This window comes from Macaca thibetana, chromosome 12 (assembly GCF_024542745.1).
Source record: "Macaca thibetana thibetana isolate TM-01 chromosome 12, ASM2454274v1, whole genome shotgun sequence".
Lineage (NCBI taxonomy): Eukaryota > Metazoa > Chordata > Mammalia > Primates > Cercopithecidae > Macaca > Macaca thibetana.
The window spans coordinates 307,130-331,347 of NC_065589.1; the positions used below are offsets into that span (position 1 = coordinate 307,130).

At 45.6% G+C, this 24,218-nt stretch overlaps 2 protein-coding genes across 2 annotated transcripts in view; both read left to right on the forward strand.

The window, feature by feature from the left end:
* The window catches only part of LOC126932803 (contactin-associated protein-like 4), an 84,395-nt gene that overhangs the window by 19,271 nt on the left and 40,906 nt on the right, over positions 1 to 24,218 (forward strand). The window contains exon 6 of the mRNA XM_050751996.1: positions 2,823 to 2,979. Coding sequence (XP_050607953.1) covers positions 2,823 to 2,979 — 157 coding nt within the window. The remainder of the gene's footprint in view (positions 1 to 2,822; positions 2,980 to 24,218) is intronic.
* Positions 1 to 24,218, forward strand: part of THAP4 (THAP domain containing 4) — a 691,437-nt gene that overhangs the window by 5,394 nt on the left and 661,825 nt on the right. The window lies entirely within an intron of this gene.

Here is a 24,218-nt window from a genome sequence, read left to right on the forward strand (position 1 = left end):
CTGGTACACTTGAGGATCCTCTGGGCTGAATATGTGGCCTGAGGCTGGACCCCCAACCGTGCAGGTGTGGATTCTGGAGACAGAGTGATCCCACGGTCCCACAGGCTCCTCCATGGTGTCCCCACACAGATGGCTCAGCTCCCAGCTCCCTGGTGTGGCTTAGCTCAATGCAAATCGCACAGGTGACCATGGAGGCAGGTGAGCCCCATTGCCACAGTGCCCCTGGCCGAGTGCAGGAGGACAGGCAGGTGTTTGGGAAGCCAGAGTGGGGAGCGTTCCTGCCAGAGGAAGATCTGGAGGTCTAGGGGCGCTCTTTTTTTTTCTTTTTTTTCTTTTTTTTTTTTTGAGACGGAGTCTTGCTCTGTCGCCCAGGCTGGAGTGCAGTGGCACCATCTCAGCTCACTGCAAGCTCCACCTCCCGGGTTCCCGCCATTCTCCTGCCTCAGCCTCCCGAGTAGCTGGGACTACAGTCGCCCGCCACTACGCCCGGCTAATTTTTTGTATTTTTAGTAGAGATGGGGTTTCGCCGTGTTAGCCAGGATGGTCTCAATCTCCTGACCTCATGATCTACCCGCCTCGGCCTCCCAAAGTGCTGGGATTACAGGCGTGAGCCACTGCGCCCGGCCTCTGGGAGTGTTCTTAAGGACAATGGCACAGAAGCAGGTTCTGGATGGTGATGGGGAGGCCCCAGGGGAGCCCCAGAAGAGGAGGAGCTGGGGGGATCTGGGATGCGGAGTCCGGCAAAGCCACCGGAGGAGAGAGCAGAGATGAGGAGGGAGAGCAGGGACTGGACATGGTCTGGGCGGGGGTCCTTGAATAGGCAGATAAGAACCTGGGGCTTTATGTGATGGCGGCCAGTGCCTGATGCCCCTGGGTTCGGATGGATACGGCCCAGGCCCTGGCCTCGCGTGGTTGAGGGAATTGTCACTGGGTTCGGATAGATACGGCCTAGGCCCCGGCCTTGCGTGTTGAGGGAATTGTCACTGGGTTCGGATAGATACGGCCCAGGCCCCAGCCTCGCGTGGTTGAGGGAATTGTCACCAAGGCTGCCCTGGGGGGGCTCAGTGCAGTCAGAGGACCAGAAAAGCATCCAAGGGAAGTCCCTGGGGTCCAGCATCCAGGGTGCCCACAGGCTGGTCCCCGTGGAGACAGGGTGGGAAGAAAGGGGACTTGGGAAGTGAGGTCCAGGTGGGGCTGCAGGTCGGGGTGTGCAGGTCACGAGGCGAAGGAGGCAGTGGGGGCTCCGGCAGGTCCCCGTGATGGGTCTGGGAGGAGTGCAAAGAATACAGAAATGCACATTCACAGGCCGGGGCCAGCCCTGCAGGGAGGGCCTTGGGTGTGAGGCTGAGGCCCTGAGGTTGGGCGGGAGATCCCGGCCGGGACTGGGTTGGGAGCCTGTGGGGTGCGTTCCCTGGTTCAGTAGACTGGTTCCTATTTCTCTTCTTATTTTCTTTTCTGCTGTCTTGTTTTGTTATTTCTTCAACCTTCCCCAAATCTCTGGAATGCTTAAAAACTCACAAATGCAACTGAAGACCCTTGATATCACTATGGCCATTTGATAATTCCAGTGTTATTAGATGAGTAATTTAGATGGTAAAAATACAGTTATAAGTTGGAATACAATAATGTCCTTCCTCTGATTTTTGAAAGCATAATGGTGAAGTAATTAAAGTTTTAAAGGGTTATTATCAAAAATATCTATTAAACATTTTAAACGCCTCCTGCCTCCCAGCGGTGAGCTTTCGTCTTCATGGGTGATGCTCACAGCACTCATCCCAGCACCTCTGGGAGCTGCTGGCCAGGGAGGCGACTGCGTGTGAGCCAAGGCTGCTTCGCTGGGTGGAGTCAGAAGGCACCGGGGGATTGGCACGTGCTCCGGGTCCTCATGGGACCCTTGGTTTCACTCTCAGGAAATGGCCAGCGCCTCGGAAGCAGCTGCCTCCTGCCTGGCTCTCTGAGGTGGGGGCCCTCTTCCTGGGTCAGCATATGCTGGACTCCACCTCTCCCTTCTCGGCCGTCTTCTCCTAAGTGCTGCGGGCGTTCCTTGCCCAGGTCTCTCATTCTGCAGCATTCCGGAGAGGTCCAGCTCCGACGTGGGATCCCAGGCAGGATGCAGAGGCTCCTGTTTATCCCTGAGAGGGCACTAGGGTTGCTGGTTTCCCAACACGGTGTTTGTGTCAGGCAGGTGGAGGGTTTGCCCCTCCCTTCTGCGGCTCTGCAGGTGGACAGGCGCCTTCTCAGAACAGCAAGCGCAACTCAGCCCCAAACAACCCCCCGGCCACAGCAGGGTGTACCCCACCCGGGAGTCACAGGATGCTGGGGTCAGACCTGCAGCCAGGGCCGCTCGGTAATAACCCATGGGGCCGACTGAGGGCTCAGAGGAACGTGCTGCCTTCGTTCTGTTTCTATTGCAACAGGCCTTTCGGGATCTCACACAGAGGTTAACTTTAGCTTCCAAATCACTTTTCGATTGTTTGTTCATTTTTTTATTTTGATGGCAACTCACTTCTTAATGCAGTTCCTGATGAAGTTTCACAACTTTGCTGTTCCAAATTATGTGCTACCGTGACGAAAGGAGTTAGGTATTACTTCCTAATAAAATACATGGTCCAGTGATGGGTTAAGAAATACAGTGTAACAAAACAGATCAGTTATAATTCTTAAAGAAGCAATATTCTGTTACGGTGTTAAGAATAAAACCATTTTAAAGCAGAGTTTCTCTTTGCTCTGTGGGTTTCTTAACGAGCTGGGAGACGAGAGGTCCCTGGGGGTGGTGGACAGTGGGCCAGGCAGCTGTCACCTTTCTCCGATTTGTGTTTTAGATGGAACGGCGCTGAGCTGGTGGGCTGGAAGAGCCAACGAGACCCACACTTACTGGGGAGGATCTTTTCCCGGCGCCCACCAGTGTGCCTGTGGGTTAGAGAGGGACTGCCTGGATCCTCAGTACGGCTGTAACTGTGATGCCGACCGGGACGAATGGTGAATTGCATGTGATTTCCTCCGTAAGATGTGCTCTTGTTATTGCTTGAAGCGTAGGACAGATGTAGGTTCCATTGCGTCCTCACAAGTTAGAGACATGTACGCTGATGAACTATGATACAAGTGACCAGAAGCCTAAAAATTACGGTCAATGAATTACTGGTTTCCTTTCTTTCTTATCTTAGTTTGTTGTTTCTCATTTTTAACCTTTTCATTATGAACAAGGTCAAATCTATGCAAAAGTAGAGACGATAGTACTAATGAACCCCCACGTGCCCATTGCCCAACCTCAACAGCCATTGCCCACGGCCAGCTTTTGGCCGTAGATATGCCCACCTCGTCACCCCATCCCAGTGATTGTGGAGAAAACCCACATATCACGTCATTTCATCTGTCAACACTTCATTGGTTCGTTGTGAAAAATTTATCACAAATCATGCACATTTTATTTCTTCAATAAGATAACCTCATTAAAGGATTAAAAGGTTTAAATTCAACCTAATTTAGTCCATTTAAGTAATCTCATGTGGACAGGACATATTTTCTAAACCAATTTCCAAAGTGTGGCCTCCAACACTCTCAACTACCAACGGGTCCACGATCACCCAGGTGTCGGGGGTGACATGTCCTCAGGTCCACGATCACCTGGGTGTTGGGGGTGACACGTCCTCAGATCCACGATCACCTGGGTGTTGGGGATGACACGTCCTCAGATCCACAATCACCTGGGTGTTGGGGGTGACATGTCCTCAGGTCCACGATCACCTGGGTGTTGGGGGTGACACATCCTTGGTGTCACCTCTGAAAGGCGTAGTGCGTGCTTTCACAGCAAAGGCTCTGAGAAGTCCCGCATAAATACTGCTGGACCCATGGGAGTTGTCCCACGTGATCTGATGAAGCTGCTGGTCTGACTTATGGATGTTTACATGAAAAGTATCTCTCAGTGTGGCCCACACTCTGGAAATACAGAGCATCAAGGGCTTAAAAATGATCTTCAAAATGGCTAAACAAGGGAATTGCCTCACATATGTAGACAATATGTGAAATCAGAAAGCTTATTATATTTGAGGATAATACTGGAATCCCCGTTGATTTTATGTTTTTATTTACAAGACAATATTTATAAAGTGAGAATTTTCAAATCTCTAGATTCATATTTTAATGTTTATCACCAATAAAAAATATTTCATATAGCTCAAATGCTTCAGATACTGTATTTTTATTAGACTTTTAATATGGGCCATGAACACCAAAATCACTTAAAAAAACACACAATTTGGTCAATATGATTTATTTGGCTACAGAATGTCTACAAGCTTAGGAATCAGTTCACTCAGAAATGATCTCACGGTTGTAACTGCAAGGTTTTCATTTGCTCACCTGGCATGAACAAAAGCTGGAACACATCAGTTTAAGAATATTCTGAAAGAATTTGAAAGATCTGCGGAAATGCACGTGTCAGAGACAGCGGCAGTGAAGGCCTCAGGCAGAGGTTAGCAAACTCTGGCCTGTGAACCAAGTCCTGTCCGCAACCTGATCTTCCAAAGTTCTCCTGGCACTCAGCCGCATTCTTCCTTCACGTTTTACTACGGCTGCTCTCAGTCCCACGGCTGGGTTGAGTCAAGACAGGGACCCTGTGGTCTGAAAGCCTGAAATTCTTACCATCCGGCCCTTTACAGAAAACCGTGCTGATCTACCGTGGGGAATGCCGTGCTGGAGCCAAGTCCCTGAGACTGGGAAGGGACGGGAGACCCAGACCAGAACACACGCTGGAATCGGGCGACTTCCCAAGGACCCACCTCCTGACCGTGGTCTCCAGGACGGGCAGAGGGCACCAGTCAGGGCGGCCCTGGCCTGCTGGGAAGGCCAGGCTGGTGGGCAGGGATGCAGCTGCAGGGCTAAATGCCACAGGAGCAATTTAGATTATGGAATCCCGTAGCCTAGGAGCCATGTGGACGCACCCTCTCCCAGGGGGCCCGGCCAGGGTGGTGGCCAGGCCAGGGTCAGAGGGGCCGCAGGACGGTTGGTGGACCCAGAGGAGGTAAGGAAAAAGGGCGGCCCATGACCGTCCTGCTGGACTTGCAGGCAGAAAGGGTCAGCCTGGGGACCTGGAGGCTGCAGTGGAGGATCCTGAGCCCTCGTCCAGTCTTGGACGCAGGATCCAGTGACACAGGAAGGCCCTTGTGATGCCCAGTAAGCGTGAGCCACCCCCACCCCAACCAGGGAAGCCGAGAGCCCCAGCCAGTGCCCTACAGTTGCTGGGTCTTACAGGGTCCGTGTGATGCCGACTGGGATTGGAAACACCACCTGGGCCCGCTGAGGGTGGGCATCTGCAGCCAGGCAGTGAGTGGAGCTTGGTCCCCTCTCCGTTCCTTTCAGTATTTTCTTTTGTCCCTGAGAATCGCTGGAATGAGCGTGCACCTGCCGGAAGAGCCCACCAAGGCCCCTTGACCTGCGCAGTAGAAACCTCACGGTGAGAAGACCCACATGGAAGCTCCTGAAACAGCCCCTCCCCTCCCCAGAAACTAAACGCAGAGCAGCGTCTCCCAGGAGCAGTGAGGAGACCCCCGCCACCCTTGCAGACCTGAAGAATGGCAGGCGGTGGTCTCAATCATTTCCCCCTGAAATCACTGATAGGGCGCCTGAAAAATCAAAACCGACGATGCTGGAAGATGGGGGATCCTGAAGATTAAATTAAGGGGCCTCATCAGAGCGGTGTGATAGGTGCGGTGCCTTTACTAAAACAGTGGCTCTTGATTCAGCAAAACGTTTTTCTCAACATCAGTAGGGAAGGGCCCTTGAAATCCCTCTGCATCTCGCCCCGGCCGTGCTGACCCACTCCGTCTGTGAGGCCACCTCAGAGCACTGTCCTGGCAGCTCAGGGAAGAGGCCACGCTAGCCCGATGAGAAAACCAGTGGGAAGGACTCTGGAGGCAGCCACAGGGCGTCAATTACCTGGGCACCTACCCCTGCCCATTGCGGGCCGGGCTTTTGTGGGCCCATCAACTCGTGGATTTGGGTGAGCACAGCAGCGACCCATTGCTGAAGGAGCTGGGGACTCAGGATGGATGCAAAGGTGGCCCAAGGGCTTGGACAAGTCCTGGTGCAGGAGAGGCAGAGCCCTGTCGGCCACAGCCATGTCCACCCCAGAGATGCTCCTGAGTGGGGCAAAGGAATGTGCCCCCCACCCCGCCCCCCAAGGGCAGAGCAGTGCACACAGCCGGACCCCGGTCCTGAAGCAGGTGTGGAAGGACACGTTTCCCTAGACACCACACGTGTCCCTTCGGCGAGGATGAGCAGGAACCGCCAGCAGGTGGGCAGCTGCTGGTCAGTGCCCAGGAAGGTGCGAGTCTGGAAGTAACCTGTAGGGGAGGCCTTCGGGGCCTGCAGAGTGTGTGGGGCCTGTGGGGCCTGCAGGGGCTGCGGTCTCCTCATGGAGCCGAGGCTGAGGCTGCGAGACCAGGAGCCCTATCTGCAGAGCAGGCCAGCCTCAGTCCTCGGACACCCGGGGCTGCACCGCCCATGTTCCCTGGACATAGAGGTCAGGGCGAAGTGAACGCTTTGGCAGCGTGGACCCCACCCACCCGGAGAGGCGGGATTTGGCCTCTGGGGCCCTGATCTGTGTCCGGTTATGACTGACCTCAGGAGCTCTGCCTGCAGGTGGCTTCTGGCCGTGGAGGCTGCGGCCTGCGTGGGATGGCAGGGGCCGCTCGTCAGCCCACAGTCCTCAGTGCACGGGAGCTGCTGCCCACGCGGCCTTGGGACCGACGGTCACTGGGAAGCTGCCCTCATGCAGTGTCCCACGGTGCATGCTCCCTGGGACCCTGCTGGGTGTCGGGATTGATAGCAAAGGAGGGAGCTGGTGAATCTGCTGAAGACCCCAGGGCTGACACGGGAGCCATGGGTTAGCCAGTAAGGATCGCTCGGCTGTGACGCTGAAGTCAGCCGCAGGGCAGAGGAGATGCAACCTGGCCACAAGTGCGCCCGGGCAGCGTGAAGGACGGACTGTGGCAGACACGGCCAGGGATGCCCAGAGGGCCCGTGCACATCAGGGACAGCCTCAACCCAGCAACCCACAGCGTGCGAGGGAAGGACTGGCGTGCACGGGGATTCTCCACTGTCGCGCGGTGTGTCTGCCAGTCTGACATTGGTCAAAATAAAAGATCAAAAATTTGTAAAATGACTCAGAGGTGTGTGGTGTGTGTGGAGGCGTCGGTGCAGAGAAACAATCAAACGACCAAGGAGCGTCCAGAGACAGGTGCACAGTCCTGTGGGCGGCACCAGGGAGTGTGGAAAGTTTGGTCTTTTTAATAAATGGAGCCGGGTCCACTAGATATCCACGTGCAAGGAGTAAACCTTTATATTTACTTCACAGCACATAAAGATCAATTCCAGTTGGATTTCAGATCAAATATGAAAGGCAAAAGAATAACAATTCTAGAAGAAAGCACCGGAGAGCATCCCCGATCCAGATCTCCAAGGGTTCTAATTCCATCTTGTAATTCCAAGCGAGTTCGGTCTCCTCTGCCTCCCACCTGCCTCTCAACCTCCGTCTCTCTCTCACTCTATTTCAATATAGACACACATAAGTATACGGGTCCTGAATCATTGCAGAGTCCATTGCAGACATGATGCTCCTTTAACCTCAGATATTTCGTCCTGTATTTCTCAAAAGCAAAGCTGTTTTCTTACATAACCAGAGTCCAAAAATCAAAATCAGGAAATTCATATTGATCCAGTGCTATTTTGTAACCCATAATTTGTATTTACATTTCTCTAATTATTCCCATAATGCCCCATTACTGTTGATGTTAATTTGACAGTTTGGTTCGGGTGACGTCTGCCGGATTCCCCACTATGAATGATCATTTTTGCATTTGTGATCAATAGTGTTTTGTGCAGGGATGTAGGAAACCATGTTCTTACTCTCTTATGCCTCAGATTCAGCCCTATTTTAGCATCCATTAATTAATCCTGCCTGAATCAATTATTATTGATTGTTGTTCAGATGGTGGTGGTGTTGTTGTTGTTGTTGTTGTTGTTTGTTTTGTTTCAGTAACACTATTCCTCGTATGCACGTTTCTCAGTCGACATTCCGACTGTCAGGGTCTCTCTCCCTCTTCATAACGTGTCCTGTCTCCTGTCCTGACGTCATCTGGGGCTGCAGCTGTCCCAGGTGAGGCAGGTTTCAGCCGTGTCCTCCTGCCAGGCCCCATCCTCCTCTGAGCACTTTCTTACATTTTACCCAACAGGTTCCAGGCGCATCCTGCTCTAAGCTCGTCCTTCCTGGAGAAGATTCTTTCCACGCTCCTGTGGTGCGTCTTCTGTTAAATTCAGCCCTAAACAATTGTATCTCCCATTCTGGTGTTGTAAACCGAGTTATCATTCTATCTTCTAACTGGTTATTATTTAGTTTAAGTCCCAGCTATTTATCTTTGTTTTTATTGCGTTTGCTTTTGGGTTCTTGGTCATGAAATCTTTGCCTAAGCCAATGTCTAGAATGTTTTTTCTGATGTTGTCTTCTAGAATTTTTATAGTTTCAGGTCTTACGTTTAAGTCCTTGATTATTGGTGTATGTGAAAGCATGGTCTCATCATATCCGGTTCCACTGAACTCTTTCTTCTTGCCCATTTGGTGAGACACTGTCTTTAGGGCTGAGGCACTTAGAGGGTATACATGTGAATGTCACGCGTGTAGATACCATGTACGCCTCAATAAAGACACTGATCATGTGCACGTGTGTATTTATGGAATCACGTCAAGAAAGTGTCTGTTCATAATTATCATCCAGAACGTTTTATGAGAAATGGATGTTAACATTCATCAAAGGTTTTTTCAGCATTTATGCAAGTAATCAAATGATTTTTTTCCTTAGATATCTTAATTCGATCAAACATATTAATGATTTCCTAATATTGAAACTGGAATAGATCACTGGCCATATTGTGTCTTTCTTTGTGTGGAATTACATTCTTCACGCACCGATAATACAGCTAGAAGGTTTGTGTCAAGGTTCGCAGGTGGCCAGTCTGTGCATTCCTTTTCTTCCCGTCTTTATCAGATTTAGGTGTCAAGGTCACACTTGCTTCATAGAATTGGGATGTTTTCCTTCATTTCAGTGCTCTGGAAGAATTTTTCTTTTTTTGGAATATTGGGACTATTAGATTTTTGAAGTTTTACTAGACTTTCTCTGTGAATCTGCCTTGACCGGGGACTTCTGTGGCACATTTTGTTGATACGTTTTTGTTTTGTTTCTACAGAATTGAATACACTAAACTACATAAACCCAGTGGAATCAATTTCTTTAAACTTAATTTTCCTAGTAAATTATCTTTTCACTAGTAACAAGATAAATTCAGGGCCAGGTGCAGTGGCTCACGCCTGTAATTCCAGCACACTGGGAGATCAAGGCGGGTAGATCACCGGAGGTCAAGAGTTTGAGACCAGCCTGGCCAACATGGTGAAAACCGTCTCTAATAAAAACAAAATATATACAAAAATTAGCCAGGCATGGTAGTGCGCACCTGTAATCCCAGCTACTCAGGAGGCTGAGGCAGGAGAATCGCTTGAACCTGGGAGGCGAGGTTGCAGTGAGCCAAGATCATGCCATTGTACTCCAGCCTGGGTGACAAGAGTGAAACTCCATTTCAAAATAAATAAAGAAATTAATTAATTTAAAAAAGTAAAGCATATCAATTCATTCCTATAGAGGTAAATTCATTCCTATAGAGGTCTGAAAAGTAGTTTATTTTTTATGGTTTTTCCCTTTTAATAATTTTCCCTTTTTAAAAAATTTTACTATTTTGTATATGTGTCCTTTCTGCCTTTTTTCTTGATTAAACTATCTGGGGCTGTCCAGATACACGATATATTTGTCTTTGTAGTATGTTATTTTTTAAAAAGTATTTTGATTTACTATTTAGATGTATTATTTTTCTATTCTTCACCTTATTAATTTTTACATTTAAAATTTTTTCTTTATGCTTTTTTTATTCTCTTTGTTGCTTATACCAGTCTTTATGGTGCCAAGTAAATATACTTGTGTTCATTCTTTACTTCTGGCTGGTAAAAATATTTCAGAGTTTGGGTTTTCTTCTGTTCACCAATTTCAATGCATTAAATAATCTGAAATGCATTGCTTTATTTACCAGTATTTTAGTACTTCTGTAATTTTTATGTGTATTTCCCTTTTTATGGCAATTTTTTTAAAATAGCCTTGAAATTTTCAAGTTAAAGGAACTTCTTTAAAAGGGTTGCTAATATTTTCAGTTTTATCAAGTTTTTTGTTGTTGTTGTTGTTACATGAGTAAGTTCTTTAGTGGTGATTGGTGAGATTTTGGTGTATCCATCACCCAAGCAGTAAAGATTTGTAGTCTTTTTTTTTTTTTTTTTTTTTTTTTTTTTGAGACGGAGTCTCGCTCTGTCACCAGGCTAGAGTGCAGTGGCGCAATCTCAGCTCACTGAAACCTCCATCTCCTGGGTTCAAGCGATTCTCCTGCCTCAGCCTCCCAAGTAGCTGGAACTACAGGTGCACGCCACCACGCCCTGCTAATTTTTTTTTGTACTTTTAGTGGAGATGGGGTTTCACCATGTTGGCCAGGGTGGTCACAATCTCTTGACCTCATGATCCGCCTGCCTTGGCCTCCGAAAGTGCTGAGATTACAGGCGTGAGCCACCACGCCCAGCCCAATTTGTAGTCTTTTATCCCTCACCCCCTTCCCACACTTTCCCCCAAGTCCCCAAAGTCCATTGTATCATTCTTATGCTTTTGTGTCCTCATAGCTTAGCTGCCACTTATGCGTGAAAACATACGATGTTTGGTTTTCTGCTCCTGAGTTACTTCACTTAGCATAATAGTCTCCAATCCCATGCAGGTTACCGTGAATGCCATTAATTCATTCCTTCTTATGGCTGAGTGTATTCCATCATGTATGTACATACGCCACAGTTCCTTTATCCATTCCTTCTTCTGGCTGAGTGTATTCCATCATGTATGTACATACGCCGCAGTTCCTTTATCCATTCCTTCTTATGGCTGAGTGTATTCCATCATGTATGTACATACGCCACAGTTCCTTTATCCATTCCTTCTTCTGGCTGAGTGTATTCCATCATGTATGTACATACGCCGCAGTTCCTTTATCCATTCCTTCTTATGGCTGAGTGTATTCCATCATGTATGTACATACGCCGCAGTTCCTTATCCATTCCTTCTTATGGCTGAGTGTATTCCATCATGTATGTACATACGCCACAGTTCCTTATCCATTCCTTCTTCTGGCTGAGTGTATTCCATCATGTATGTACATACGCCGCAGTTCCTTTATCCATTCCTTCTTATGGCTGAGTGTATTCCATCATGTATGTACATACGCCGCAGTTCCTTATCCATTCCTTCTTATGGCTGAGTGTATTCCACCATGTATGTACATACGCCACAGTTCCTTATCCATTCCTTCTTATGGCTGAGTGTATTCCATCATGTATGTACATACGCCGCAGTTCCTTTATCCACTTGTTGATTGATGGGCACCTGGGTTGCTTCTACATTTTTGCAGTTGTGAATTGTGCTGCTGTAAACATAGGTGTGCAAGTAGCTTTTTTGAATAATGACTTACTTTCCTTTGCGTAGATACCAGTAGTGGGATTGCTGGATCAAATGGCAGTTCCACTTTTAGTTCTTTAAGGAATCTCCACACTGTTTTCCATAGAGAGTGTACTAGTTTACATTTCCACCAGCAGTGTAGAAGTGTTCTCTTTTCGCCACATCCATGCCAACATCTGTTATTTTTTGATTTTTTGCTTATGGCCCTTCTCGAGGGAGTAAGGTGGTATCACATTGTGGTTTTGATTTGTATTTCCCTGGTCATTAGTGATGTTGAGCATTTTTTCATATGTTTGTTTGCCATTTGTGTATCTTCTTTTGAGAATTGTCTATTCGTGTTGTTAGCCCACTTTTTGATGGGATTGTTCATATTTTTTTCTTGCTAATTTGTTTGAGTCTATTATAGATTCTGGATATTAATCTTTTGTCAGATGTATAGATTGTGGAGATTTTCTCCCACTCTGTGGGTTGTCTGTTTACTCTGCTGACTGTTCCTTTTGCCGTGCAGACACTCTTTAGTTTAATTAAGTCCCAGCAATTTATCTTCATTTTTATTGCATTTGCTTTTTGGTTCTTGGTCATGAATTCTTTGCCTAAGCCAGTGTCTAGAAGGGTTTTTCCGATGTTATCTTCTAGAATTTTTACAGTTTTAGGTCTTAGATTCAAGTCCTTGATCCATCTTGAGTTGATTTTTATATAAGGTGAGAGATGAGGATCCAGTTTCATTTTCTACATGTGGCTAGCCAGCTATCCCAGCACTGTTTGTTGAATAGGGTGTCATTTCCCCACTTTATGTTTTTGTTTGATTTGTCAAAAATCAGTTGGTTATAAGTATTTGGGTTGATTCTTAGTTCTCTATTCTGTTCCATTGGTCTATGTGCATATTTTTATACCAGTACCGTGCTTCTTTGGTGAATATAGCATTATAGCATAGTTTGAAATCAGGTAATGTGATGCCTCCAGATTTGTTCTTTTTGCTTAGTATTGCTTTGGCTTTGCATGCTCCTTTTTGGTTCCATATGAATTTTAGGACTTTTTTTTTCTAGTTCTGTGAAGAATGATGGTGGTATTTTGGTGGGAATTGCACTGAGTTTGTAGATTGCTTTTGGCAGTATGGTCATTTTCACAATATTGATTCTACCCATCCATGAGCATGGGATGTGTTTCCATTTGTTTGTGTCATCTATGATTTCTTCCAGCAGTGTTTTGTAGTTTTCTTTGTAGAGATCTTTTACCTCCTTGTTAGGTATATTCCTAATTATTTTACTTACTTATTTTTATTTATTTATTGCTATTTTGAAAGGGGTTGAGATCTTGATTTGATTTTCAGCTTGGTAGCTGTTGTTGTATAGCAGAGCTACTGATTTGTGTACATTCATTTTGAATCCTGAAACTGCTGAATTCATTTATCAGCTCTAGGAGCTTTTTGGAAGCGTCTTTAGGGTTTTCTAGGTATACAATCATATCATCAACAAACAGCAACAGTTTGACTTCTTTTTTACCAATTTGGACGCCCTTTATTTCTCTCTTGTCTGATTGCTCTGGCTAGGGCTTCCATCCAGTGCCAATAGAAGTGGTGAGAGTGGGCAACCTTGTCTTGTTCCAGTTCTCAGAGAAAATGCTTTCAACTTTTCCTCATTCGGTATTATGTTGGCTGTGGGTTTGTCATACATGGCTTTTATTACCTTGAGATATGTCCCTTGTACACTGATTTTGCTAAGAGTTTTAATCATAAAGGGATAATAGATTTTGTCCAATGCTTTTTCTGCATCTATTGAGATGATCATGTGATTTTTGTTTTTGATTCTGTTTATGTGGTATATCACGTTTATTGACTTGCATATTTTAAACCGTCCTTGCATCCCTGGTATGAAACCCACTTGATCATGATGGATTATCTTTTAAATATACTGTTAGCTTTGGTTAGCTAGTATGTTGTTAAGGATTTTTGCATCTGTGTTCATCAGGGATATTGGTCTGTGGTTTTCTTTCTTTGTCATGTCCTGTCTTGGTTTTGGTATTAGGGTGATACTGGCTTCACAGGATGATTTAGGGAGGATTCCATCTTTCTCTCTCTCTTATAAAATAATGTCAATAGAATTGTTGCCAATTCTTCTTTGAATGTCTGGTAAAATTCAGCTGTTCCTGGACGTTTCTGTTGGTAATTTTTTAGTACCATTTCAATCATGCTGCTTGTTATTGGTCTTTTCGGGGTTTCTCATTCTTCCTGATTTAAGCTAGGAGGGTTGTATCCTTCCAGGAATTTATCCATCTCCTCAAGTTTTCTAGTTATGTGCATAGTAGCCTTGAATGCTCTTTTGTATTTCTGTGGTATAGGTTGTAATATCTTCCATTTCATTTCTAATTGAGCTTCTTTGGATTTTCTGTCTTCTTTTGGTTAATCTTGCTAATGGTTTATCCATTTTATTTATCTTTTCAAAGGACTAGCTTTTTGTTTCATATATCTTTTGTTTTTTTGGTTTCAATTTTATGTAATTCTGCTCTGATTTTGGTTATTTCCTTTCTTCTGTTGGTTTGGGTGTGGTTTGTTCTTGTTTCTCCATTTCCTTGAGGTGTAACCTTGGATCGTCTATTTATTTATTTTTATTATTATTATTTTTTTTGAGACGGAGTCTTGCTCTGTCACCCAGGCTGGAGTGCAGTGGCCGGATCTCAGCTCACTGCAAGCTCCTCCTCTCGGGTTCACGCCATTCTCCTGCCTCAGCCTCCCGAGTAGCTGGGACTACAGGCACCCGCCACTTCGCCCGGCTAGTTTTTTGTATTTTTTAGTAGAGACGGGGTTTCACCGTATTAGCCAGGATGGTCTCGATCTCCTGACCTCATGATCCGCCCGTCTCGGCCTCCCAAAGTGCTGGGATTACAGGCTTGAGCCACCGCGCCCGGCCGTATCGTCTATTTATTTGTGTTCTTTCAGATCTTTTGATGTAGGCATTTAAGGCTATGACCTTTCCTCTTAGCACCGCCTTTGCTGTATCCCAGAGGTTTTGATATGTTGCATCACTATTATCATTCAGTTCAAAGAATTTTTTAATTCCCATCTAGATTTCATTGTTCACCCAATGATCATTCAGAAGCAAGTTTATTAATTTCCATGTACTTTCCTGGTTTCAAAGGTTCCTTTTGGAGTTGATTTCCAGTCTTATTCCCCTGTAGTCTAAAGTACTTGATATAATTTTGATTTTCTTAAATTTAGTAAGACTTGTTTTGTGGCCTATCGTATGGTCTATCTTGGAGAAAGTTCCATGTGCTGATGAATAGAATGTATATTCTGCAGTTGTTGGGGAGAGTGTTCTACAAATATCTGTTAAGTCCATTTGGTCCAAGTTATAGTTTAAATTCATTGTTTCTTTGTTGACTTTCTGTCTTGATGACCCGTCTAGTGCTGTCAGTGGAGTATGGAAGTCTCCCACTATTACAGTGTTGCTGTCTATTCCATTTCTTAGGTCTAGTAGTAATTGTTTTATAAATTTGGAAGCTCCAGTGTTAGGTGGACATATATTTAGTATTGTGATATTTTCCTGTTGGACAGGGCCTTTTGTCATTATATAATGTCCCTCTTTGTCTTTTTTAACTGCTCTTGCCTTAAAGTTTGTTTTGTCTTTTATAAGAACAGCCAGTCCTGATCACTATTGGTGTCCATTTGCATGGAATGTCTTTTTCCACCCCTTTACCTTAAGTTTATGTGAGTCCTTATGTGTTAGGTGAGTCCCTTGAAGGCAGCAGATACTTGATTGGCAAATTCTTACCATTCTGCAATTCTGTACCTTTTAAGTGGAGTATTTAGGCAATTTACATTCAACATTAGTATTGAGATGTGAGATACTATTCCATTCATCGTGCTATTTGTTGGCTGTATACCTTGATTTTTTAAATTATATTTTTGTTTTATAGGTCCTATGAAATTTATATTTTAAAGAGGTTCTGTTTTGATGTGTTTCTAGAGTTTGTTTCAGGATTTAGAGCTCCTTTTAGCAGTTCTTTTAGTGCCATCTTGGTAGTGGTGAGTTCTCTTAGCATTTGTTTGTCTGAAAAAGGCTGTATCTTTCCTTCATTTATGAAGCTTAATTTCACTGGATACAAAATTCTTTGCTGATGATTGTTTTGCCTAAGAAGACTGAAAATACAGCCCCAGTCCCTTCTAGCTTATAGGGTTTCTGCTGAGAAATCTGCTGTTAATCTGATAGGTTTTCCTTTATAGGTTACCTGGTACTTTTGCCCCATAGCTTTTAAGATTCTTACCTTCATCTTGACTTTAGATAACCTGATGACAATGTACCTAGGCAATTATCCTTTTGTGATTACTTTCCCAGGTGTTCTTTGAGCTTCTTGTATCTGGGGGTCTAGGTCTCTAGCAAGGCTGGGGAAGTTTTCCTTGATTATTCCCCCAAATATGTTTTCCAAACTTTTAGATTTGTCTTCTTCCTCAGGAATGCCAGTTATTCTTAGGTTTGGGCATTTAACATAATCCCAAACTTCTTGGAGGCTTTGTTCATTTTTTTAAATTATTTTTTCCTTGTCTTTGTTCGATTGGGCTAATTTAGAAACCTTGTCTTTGAGCTCTGAGTTCTTTCTTCTGCTTGTTCGATTCTACTGCTGAGACTTTCCAGACATTTTGCATTTCTCTAAGTGTGTTCTTTATTTCCTGAAGTTGTGGTTGTTTTTTATTTATGCTATATTTCACTGAAGATTTCTCCTCTCATTTCTTGTATCGTCTTTTGATTTCCCTGAATTGGACTTCACTTTTCTCTGTCGCCTCCTTGATTACCTTAATAATTGACCTTCTGAATTGTTTTTCAGGTAAATCAGGGATTTCTTGGTTTGGGTCCATTGCTGGTGAGCTAGTGTGATTTTTGGGGGGTGGTTAAGGAACCTTGTTCTGTCATATTATCAGAATTGTTTTCCTGGTTCCTTCTCATTGGGGCAGGCTATGTCAGAGGGAAGATCTGGGGCTCAAGGCTGCCATTCAGAGTCTTTTGACTCACGGGGTGTTCCCTTGATGTAGTACTCTCGCCTCCTTCCTATGGAGGTGGCTTCCTGAGAGCCCAACTGTAGCGATTGTTTTCTCTTTTCTGGATCTAGCCACCCAGCAAGTCTACCAGGCTCCAGGCTTGTACTGGGGGTTGTCTGCTCAGACAATGTGAACCATTTTCAGGTCTCTCAGCCATGGATACCACCGCCTGCGCTGGTGGAGTTGGCAGGAGCTGAAATGAACTCTGTGAGGGTCTTTAGTTTTGGTTGTTTAAAGCACTATTTTCATGCTGGTTGGCCTCCTGCCAGAAGGTGGCGCTTTCCAGAGAGCATGGGCTGTGGTGGGATGGAGAGGCTCTGCTGGTGGGCGGGGCCCTAGAACTCCCAAGAGTATATGCTGTTTGTCTTCAGCTACCACAGTGGGTAGGGAAGGACCATCAGGTGGGAGTGAGGCTGGCATGTCTGAGCTCAGGTCTTGCTGTGGCTGCTGTGGGGGATGGGGGTGAGGTTCACAGGTCAATGGAGTTATGCTCCTAGGAGGATTATGGCTGCCTCTGCTGTGTCATGCAAGTTATCAGGGAAGTGGAGAAAAGCTGGCAGAGGCCTCACCCAGCTCCCACACAACCCAAAGGGTTAGTCTCACTCCCACCGTGCCCCCCACCCGCCAACAGCACCGAGTCTGTTTCCAGGCAGTGGGCGAGCAGGGCTGAGAACTTGCCCCAGGCTGCCTGCCTCCCAGGTGTGAAAACAGGTAGGACTTCATGCTTCCCCACCCTGTGGAGTCTGTACACCAGATTCATGCCCTCCCCCAACTTCTGGCCAGGAGACGACTTTTTTTTTTTTTGAGACAGAGTCTTGCTCTGTGGCCCAGGCTGGAGTGCAGTGGCTGGATCTCAGCTCACTGCAAACTCCGCCTCCCGGGTTCACGCCATTCTCCTGCCTCAGCCTCCCAAGTAGCCGGGACCACAGGCGCCGCCACCACGCCCAGCTAATTTTTTTTTTGTTTTTTTTTTTGTTTTTTGTATTTTTTTTTTTTTAGTAGAGATGGGGTTTTGCTGTGTTAGCCAGGATGGTCTCGATCTTCTGACCTCGTGATCTGCCTGTCTCGGCCTCCCAAAGTGCTGGGATTACAGGCTTGAGCCACCGCCGCCGGCCCAGGAGACTTCTTAATCAGTTCAAATTGTTACAAAGTTCAGCTGGAGATTTCCTTCTTCCTGTGTTTTCCCAGTGAAGGTCAAATCCTTCTCTTATGAGCTAGATCTTCAGGTTCCCCAGTGAGGGTGTGTGTTTGGGGGCAGATGATCCCCCCTTTCCTACTTTCACAGCTTGGGCACTCATGGTATTTGGGGTGTCTCCTGGGTCCTGCAGGAGCAATCCGCTTCCTTCAAAGGGTCTGGTTTCACTCGGCTTTCCTGGTATATTCCTGCAGTAGTTCTGTGTTTTATCACATTTTGATGACAGTGTGTTATTTATATTTCTCTCTCTGTGGTAAACTAATCGTCAGGTGTGTGGACATTCCATGTGAGCTTCAGGGGAGGCTGTGTTGTCTATTGGGTGTAGCTGTTGATATATTCTCATACTCCATTGATTATGTTATTGAGTCCTTCTATATCTCTACTTACTTTTTGTCTCTTTTTATATTAAATTCTCCTATTACCAGTGTGTTTCCATCCCTGACACCTCTCGTTTCCTGTAGATTTTGCTTCCTAAAGAGCCTTGGTCTGCCATTTGTGTGACGGTACTGACACAGCTCTGCCTCCACGTTAGGCTGTGACTCCAGCATCCAGGAGGGTAGTGGAGTGTGTCCTTGTCACCCCCGCAAATGGGCTGTAACTGCTGTGACAGCCTTACCACCACCTGCTCACAGTCCACCCTCTGCATCCGCTGGTAGATGAAAAATATCAGAGAAAAAGACAATGAAAACAACAATACAACAGGACCTGGCATGGTGGCTCACGCCTGTAATCCCAGCACTTTGGGAGGCCAAGGTGGGCAGATCACCTGAGGTCAGGAGTTCGAGACCAGCCTGACCAACATGGAGAAACCTCGTCTCTACTAAAAATACAAAATTAGTGCATGCCAGTAATCCCAGCTACTCAGGAGGCTGAGGCAGGAGTATCGCTTGAACCCAGGAGGCAGAGATTACAGTGAGCTGAGATCACGCCATTACGCTCCAGCCTGGGCAATAAGAGCAAAACTCCATCTCACAAAATACAAAATAAAAACAAAATACAACAATAACGTAATGCAAATAAAAAAGTAATACAGTATAACAGCTTTCACATGGCATTTACGTCACATTGGGCGTCATGAGTGATCCATGGATGCTCTAGATGGTGAGATGGGCTCAGGTTGCAGCAAATGCTACATTCTTACCAGGGACTTGGGCGTCTGCTGGCTTTGCTGCCCTGCACTCCTGGTCCCAGACTAGTACCCAGGGGCGCTCTTTCTGTTGTCTGTTGGTGGCAGGCCTCTGTCCTCTCACCACACCCTTTCAAAATCATTCTTTGTCTCTGATATATAGAGTGTGCTGTTGTGTCTTGCTTTGGGGGGTCAAATTTAAAACCTTTTGACTTTCAAAAGGTGAGTTGAGGCCATTAGCATTTATTATTAAAACTCATATGTCTGGGTTCAACACCATCATATTATTCTATGGAATAGTTATTATGCAAATTACTGTGTTTGCTGTTTCTTTCTTACATGGTGTATATTTCTCTGGTCTTTACAAAAATTTTGGTATTTAAGGAGTGTTGCTTTCTACCTTTATAGTTATTTATTTTAAAGTGACTTTATTCTACTGTTCTTTTATCTGATCCATTGCTATTTGGCTTATAGGCTTTAATTTTTCCTTCATTGCTGAGCCCTCAGTGCTGCTCAGCCCTGTCTCCCTCTCCTGCCTCCTCCCTGTTGCATCCTCTCCATTCTGCAAGAATAAAACTAACCACGCCCACAGGTATCCCACTGACACCAGCCATGCACGTGGCCAGCTCTGTGTCACTCTTAGGTCTGCAATTAAACATCCTCCATCTTCACGCGTATTAGTTCTGCTGGAGTTGCCCAGTCATCTCCCGGTTGGCTGCTGTTCGTGCTCCAGTAAATTCTTCAAAGGCAGAGCAGATGCCTCTGGGTGTAGAATCCCTGCAGCTCTGGGGAGCACCCGCCTCATATTGTGACCTGGCATCCAAAGGGAGGTGACTGGATGTGAAGCCCTTGGTTCATGTTTCCTTCACACTTTTGAAAATAATCTTCTACCATTACCTTGATGTATGTTATTTTGGAGAAATCTGAGGCCCTTGTACATTATTTCACCATTTTGGCCTGAAACTCTGGTCATTGTTTCCTTGTGTGTGGTTTTTTTTTTTTTTTGAGATGGAGTCTTGCTCTGTCGCCCAGGCTGGAGTGCAGTGGCCGGATCTCAGCTCACTGCAAGCTCCGCCTCCTGGGTTCACACCATTCTCCTGCCTCAGTCTCCTGAGTAGCTGGGACTACAGGTGCCCGCCACCTTGCCCGGCTAGTTTTTTGTATTTTTTTTAGTAGAGACAGGGTTTCACCGGGTTAGCCAGGATGGTCTCGATCTCCTGACCTCGTGACCCGCCAATCTTGGCCTCCCAGAGTGCTGGGATTACAGGCTTGAGCCACCGCGCCTGGCCCCTTGTGTGTTTTTTTGTTTGTTTTTTGAGATGGAGTCTCGCTCTGTCCCCCAGGCTGGAGTACAGTGGCACAATCTCAGCTCACTGGAAGTTCCACCTCCCGGGTTCACGCTGTTCTCCTGCCTCAGCCTCCCAAGTAGCTGGGATTACAGGCACCTGCCACCACGCCTGGCTAATTTTTTGTATATTTAGTAGAGACGGGGTTTCACCGTGTTAGCCAGGATGGTCTTGAACTCCTGACCTCATGATCCACCCGGCTCAGCCTCCCAAACTTCTGGGATTACAGGCGTGAGCCACCGCGCCCGGCCCTTTCCTTGTGTTTTAAGTCTAACACTTCTACTAGGATAAACCGCAGAGTTGATTGTTCCAGGTCAGGTTCCTCTGTGTGTACAGCTCAGGTCTTCCTTTGCTTTCAGAAAGACTTGTTGGGTTATAGTTTTAAATATTAGTTCTGTTTTATTTTTTCTTTATCTCTGGTTACATATAAATTGGGTTTTCTTTGTCTTCTATTTCCACTACTTTCTGGTTCATATTGATTTTTTATTTATCTGATTTGCTTTCTTTGAGTTGTTTGTTTTTCTTTTATCCAATGACCTTTATTACATTTTTATCTGAATCTGTTCTCTCTTGGGCATGTTGTAATTATTCCTCATTTTCTATGGTTTTGTAGTTTTCTTGGGTTTATTTTGTAATTTCTGTTCCCTTGCTTGCTTTCTTCCGGATGGTTGGTCCACGTTTCTTCTTAGTTTGTGAATTTCGGATTCATAGTACCTTGTCACACCTTCTTATGCTTGTTTAAAGACATTTAAGTCCATTTGGAAGATTCTGTTATATTTTTTTTCACTCATTGCTGGTGTCCCAGGGAGATTTCCACCCAGGTGGTTTTCACTTTGTTTTGTTTTACATTTATGAAGACGGTGTCTTTGCATCTCTGTGGGCAGGGCTGGTTGTAGAAAATGGTTGACATATGGGTCCTGGGTTACGGGCACCGCTGCAGTCAGCATGGTCCTTGCATGGAGTCCTGTGTAAGGGGAAGGGTTTTGTGACCGTCATTAGTTTTTCACAATTTCCTTTTCCTGTTGGGATCCTAGAGTTTCTCTCTAACATCCCTTCCATTATACCACATGGTTTCCAAAGGGCACTTCCCTTTCCATCCTCCCTCCCCCAGACTCTTGTCTTGGCAAAGCCACCTTCTTGAGCGCGTGAGTGTGCCCAGCCCCTTCCTGTAGCCAGTGCCCCGATCTATGTGCCGTTTTCCAGTATTTTCACCCTCAAGTGGACTTTCTCTCTGGCGGTGATTTTAGATCAGTTCTAGGTTCGCTGTTCATGCCTTCCCTTTTCTCTTTCACATGCATTCTCTCCAAGCTGCCCTGTCTCTGCCGAGGTCTGCGGCGGGGTCTGGGCCCGATTCACTGTCTGCACCGTCTGTGTGCACAGCAGCCATGTGCGGCTCCTCTCCCGGCTTTGCGGGCCGTGTGGCTCCGGGGGCTATTCTCTAGCCTTTGGTTCTCTGTTTCTGTCTTGGAGGACACCTTGGGAGCTTCCCTGTCTCGCCAGCACTGTTGGGGCACCTTCCACTGCTGCAGCTGACACTTGACATTAGTTTCATTGGCTGTGTTAATGCTTCAGAAAAATCTGGGGAGTTCACAGTTTCACAGCACTGAGTGTTCCAACTCTTGGATATTCCCTCAGTAACCTTTGTATAGCGCTCAGTGTAGAGGTCTCACGTGCCTTCGTTGGTTTTACTCCTGGGGGTTTGTGTTTTGGATGCTACTGAGAGCCAAGTCGCTTTGCACTTCATGTTCGCCGAGTTGGTGTTGCTGGTGTATGGAAACACAGTCTGTTTTCGTGTCATTGATTTTTTATCCATTGGCCCTGCTAGACTCATATTAATTTTTATGGTCTGTAAATTATTTTGTATTTTCTACATATATAATATCCATAATTATTGTAATTTTGGTTTTTCCTTTACAATCATAATATTCTAGTTATTAAGTTAGATGGGTACATTGGTGTTTTTTATGTTCTCATTTAAGCCATTTAAATGCCTGAGATGTTTCTCATAAAGTAAAATTTTAATTGATCAAGAAAGTTTTTGGTGATGATATATTTTTCTGTAAGTCACATTTCTCATAAGAAAGTAAAAACTGCTCCATTCACTTGGAGCTGTCTTCAAATTTGGCCCTAAGAATGGTTCTAGGCCGGGCGCGGTGGCTCAAACCTGTAATCCCAGCACTTTGGGAGGCCGAGACGGGCGGATCACGAGGTCAGGAGATCGAGACCATCCTGGCTAACCCGGTGAAACCCCGTCTCTACTAAAAAATACAAAAAAAAAAAAACTAGCTGGGTGAGGTGGCGGCACCTGTAGTCCCAGCTACTCAGGAGGCTGAGGCAGGAGAATGGCGTAAACCCGGGAGGCGGAGCTTGCAGTGAGCTGAGATCGGCCACTGCACCCCAGCCTGGGCAACAGAGCAAGACTCCGTCTCAAAAAAAAAAAAAAAAAAGAAAAAAAAGGTTCTGAATGATTTTGTTGTGGACAATGGTAACATTTCTGTTCTTCTAGTAAATGTTAGAGTTGGCCAGACATTTCTCCACGTTCCTCCTTTCCAATGTTTAAAAATATCCCTTAACATTTTCTGTAGTTTAGGAGTGTCTATGAAGGAAGTTTAAATGCTGTCTTCTTGGATTCTGGAGACCTCTGGGAACCCGTGGCAGCTTCACTGTGTCTGTGTCTGTCTTGCAGTGAAACCTGCAAGGAGAACATAGAGGAGTCAGGCGTGGCTGTGAACCAGCAGTTTTCAGTGAGCCTGGCAAATCTATCGTGAATCCCCTGAATGAAGCGGGGAGTTTGCACTCACATGACAATGTAGAAGGCCACTCTTCCCCGCAGCTGAGCAGTAGCAGCTTCCAAACCAACGCTGACCAAAGACATATTAGTATTTCATCACCTTTCTCCACCCATATGCATCCACTGAGCTACATTTACTTATTCTCAGCACTCTACATACATTGCTGACGTTAAACTCTTAATAAAAGGCATGCATTCTGCAAAGTTATGCTTAAAAACTTCAAGGTTTGACCTTGAATGACCACAAGCTCTGCATTTCCCAGGAGTGTTCCTGGCCTCCCGGGACTTGGGTGTTTGTGCTGTCAGAGACGGACGGTCAGACAGTGATTAATGTGGCCGCTCTCCACCACCTCAGAGACGTCCCAGGCCGGCCCCTCACACTCCGCATAAGCCGTGCTCCTGGTGCCTGCTCTCTAGTATTCCGAAATCAAGCTTTAATAGACTTGGAAAATCTGTGTTGTATCTTCCTTGTTACCAAAAAGAAGTAGAAGCTTAACTAAGTAAAGCAGTGGATTGTTGAGGTTAAATTTGGCAAATGATCCAGTTCCTTCACTGTCTTACTGTTTATATTTTAATTTTTATTCCTTTGTATCTCAGTATATGCACTAAATATAGCGGACATACTATTGATAATGTAAGAGGAAATGTTTAAGACAATTTTAAGTTTAATCTGAAATAAAACATTTAAGCCACAATTTTAAGCTTAATCTGAAATAAAATGCTTAATTTTGTTAACTGTGATAACATTTTTTTCTGTTAAATGAGGAACTTTTAGTTGCATAAAAAAATAGGAATAGCCACACATTCAGCACCTTGGCCCTTTCTTCCAAATCTACATGGAGGCAGAATTGGCTGCATCTAAACGGTAGAAATGGCTTTATTTCTCCCTGTGGATTCAGGGTATTTCTGGTTCAAATCAGATTCTCTATGGTCTATAAATCAGAAATCCACATGAAAGTGAAGTCCATCATAAAATAGCAAAGATGCAGCAAAAACGTAAACAATGCCCTTATTTGGGAAATATGGAAACCAGCCAGAGAGGAGGCGGTGGCAGCCGGGGCCAGGCTCTCTGTCCCATCCCAGCCGTCTCTGCATTTCTCCTAGAGACGCTCATTTATCTCCAGCACACACTCAGTTTTATAAAGCC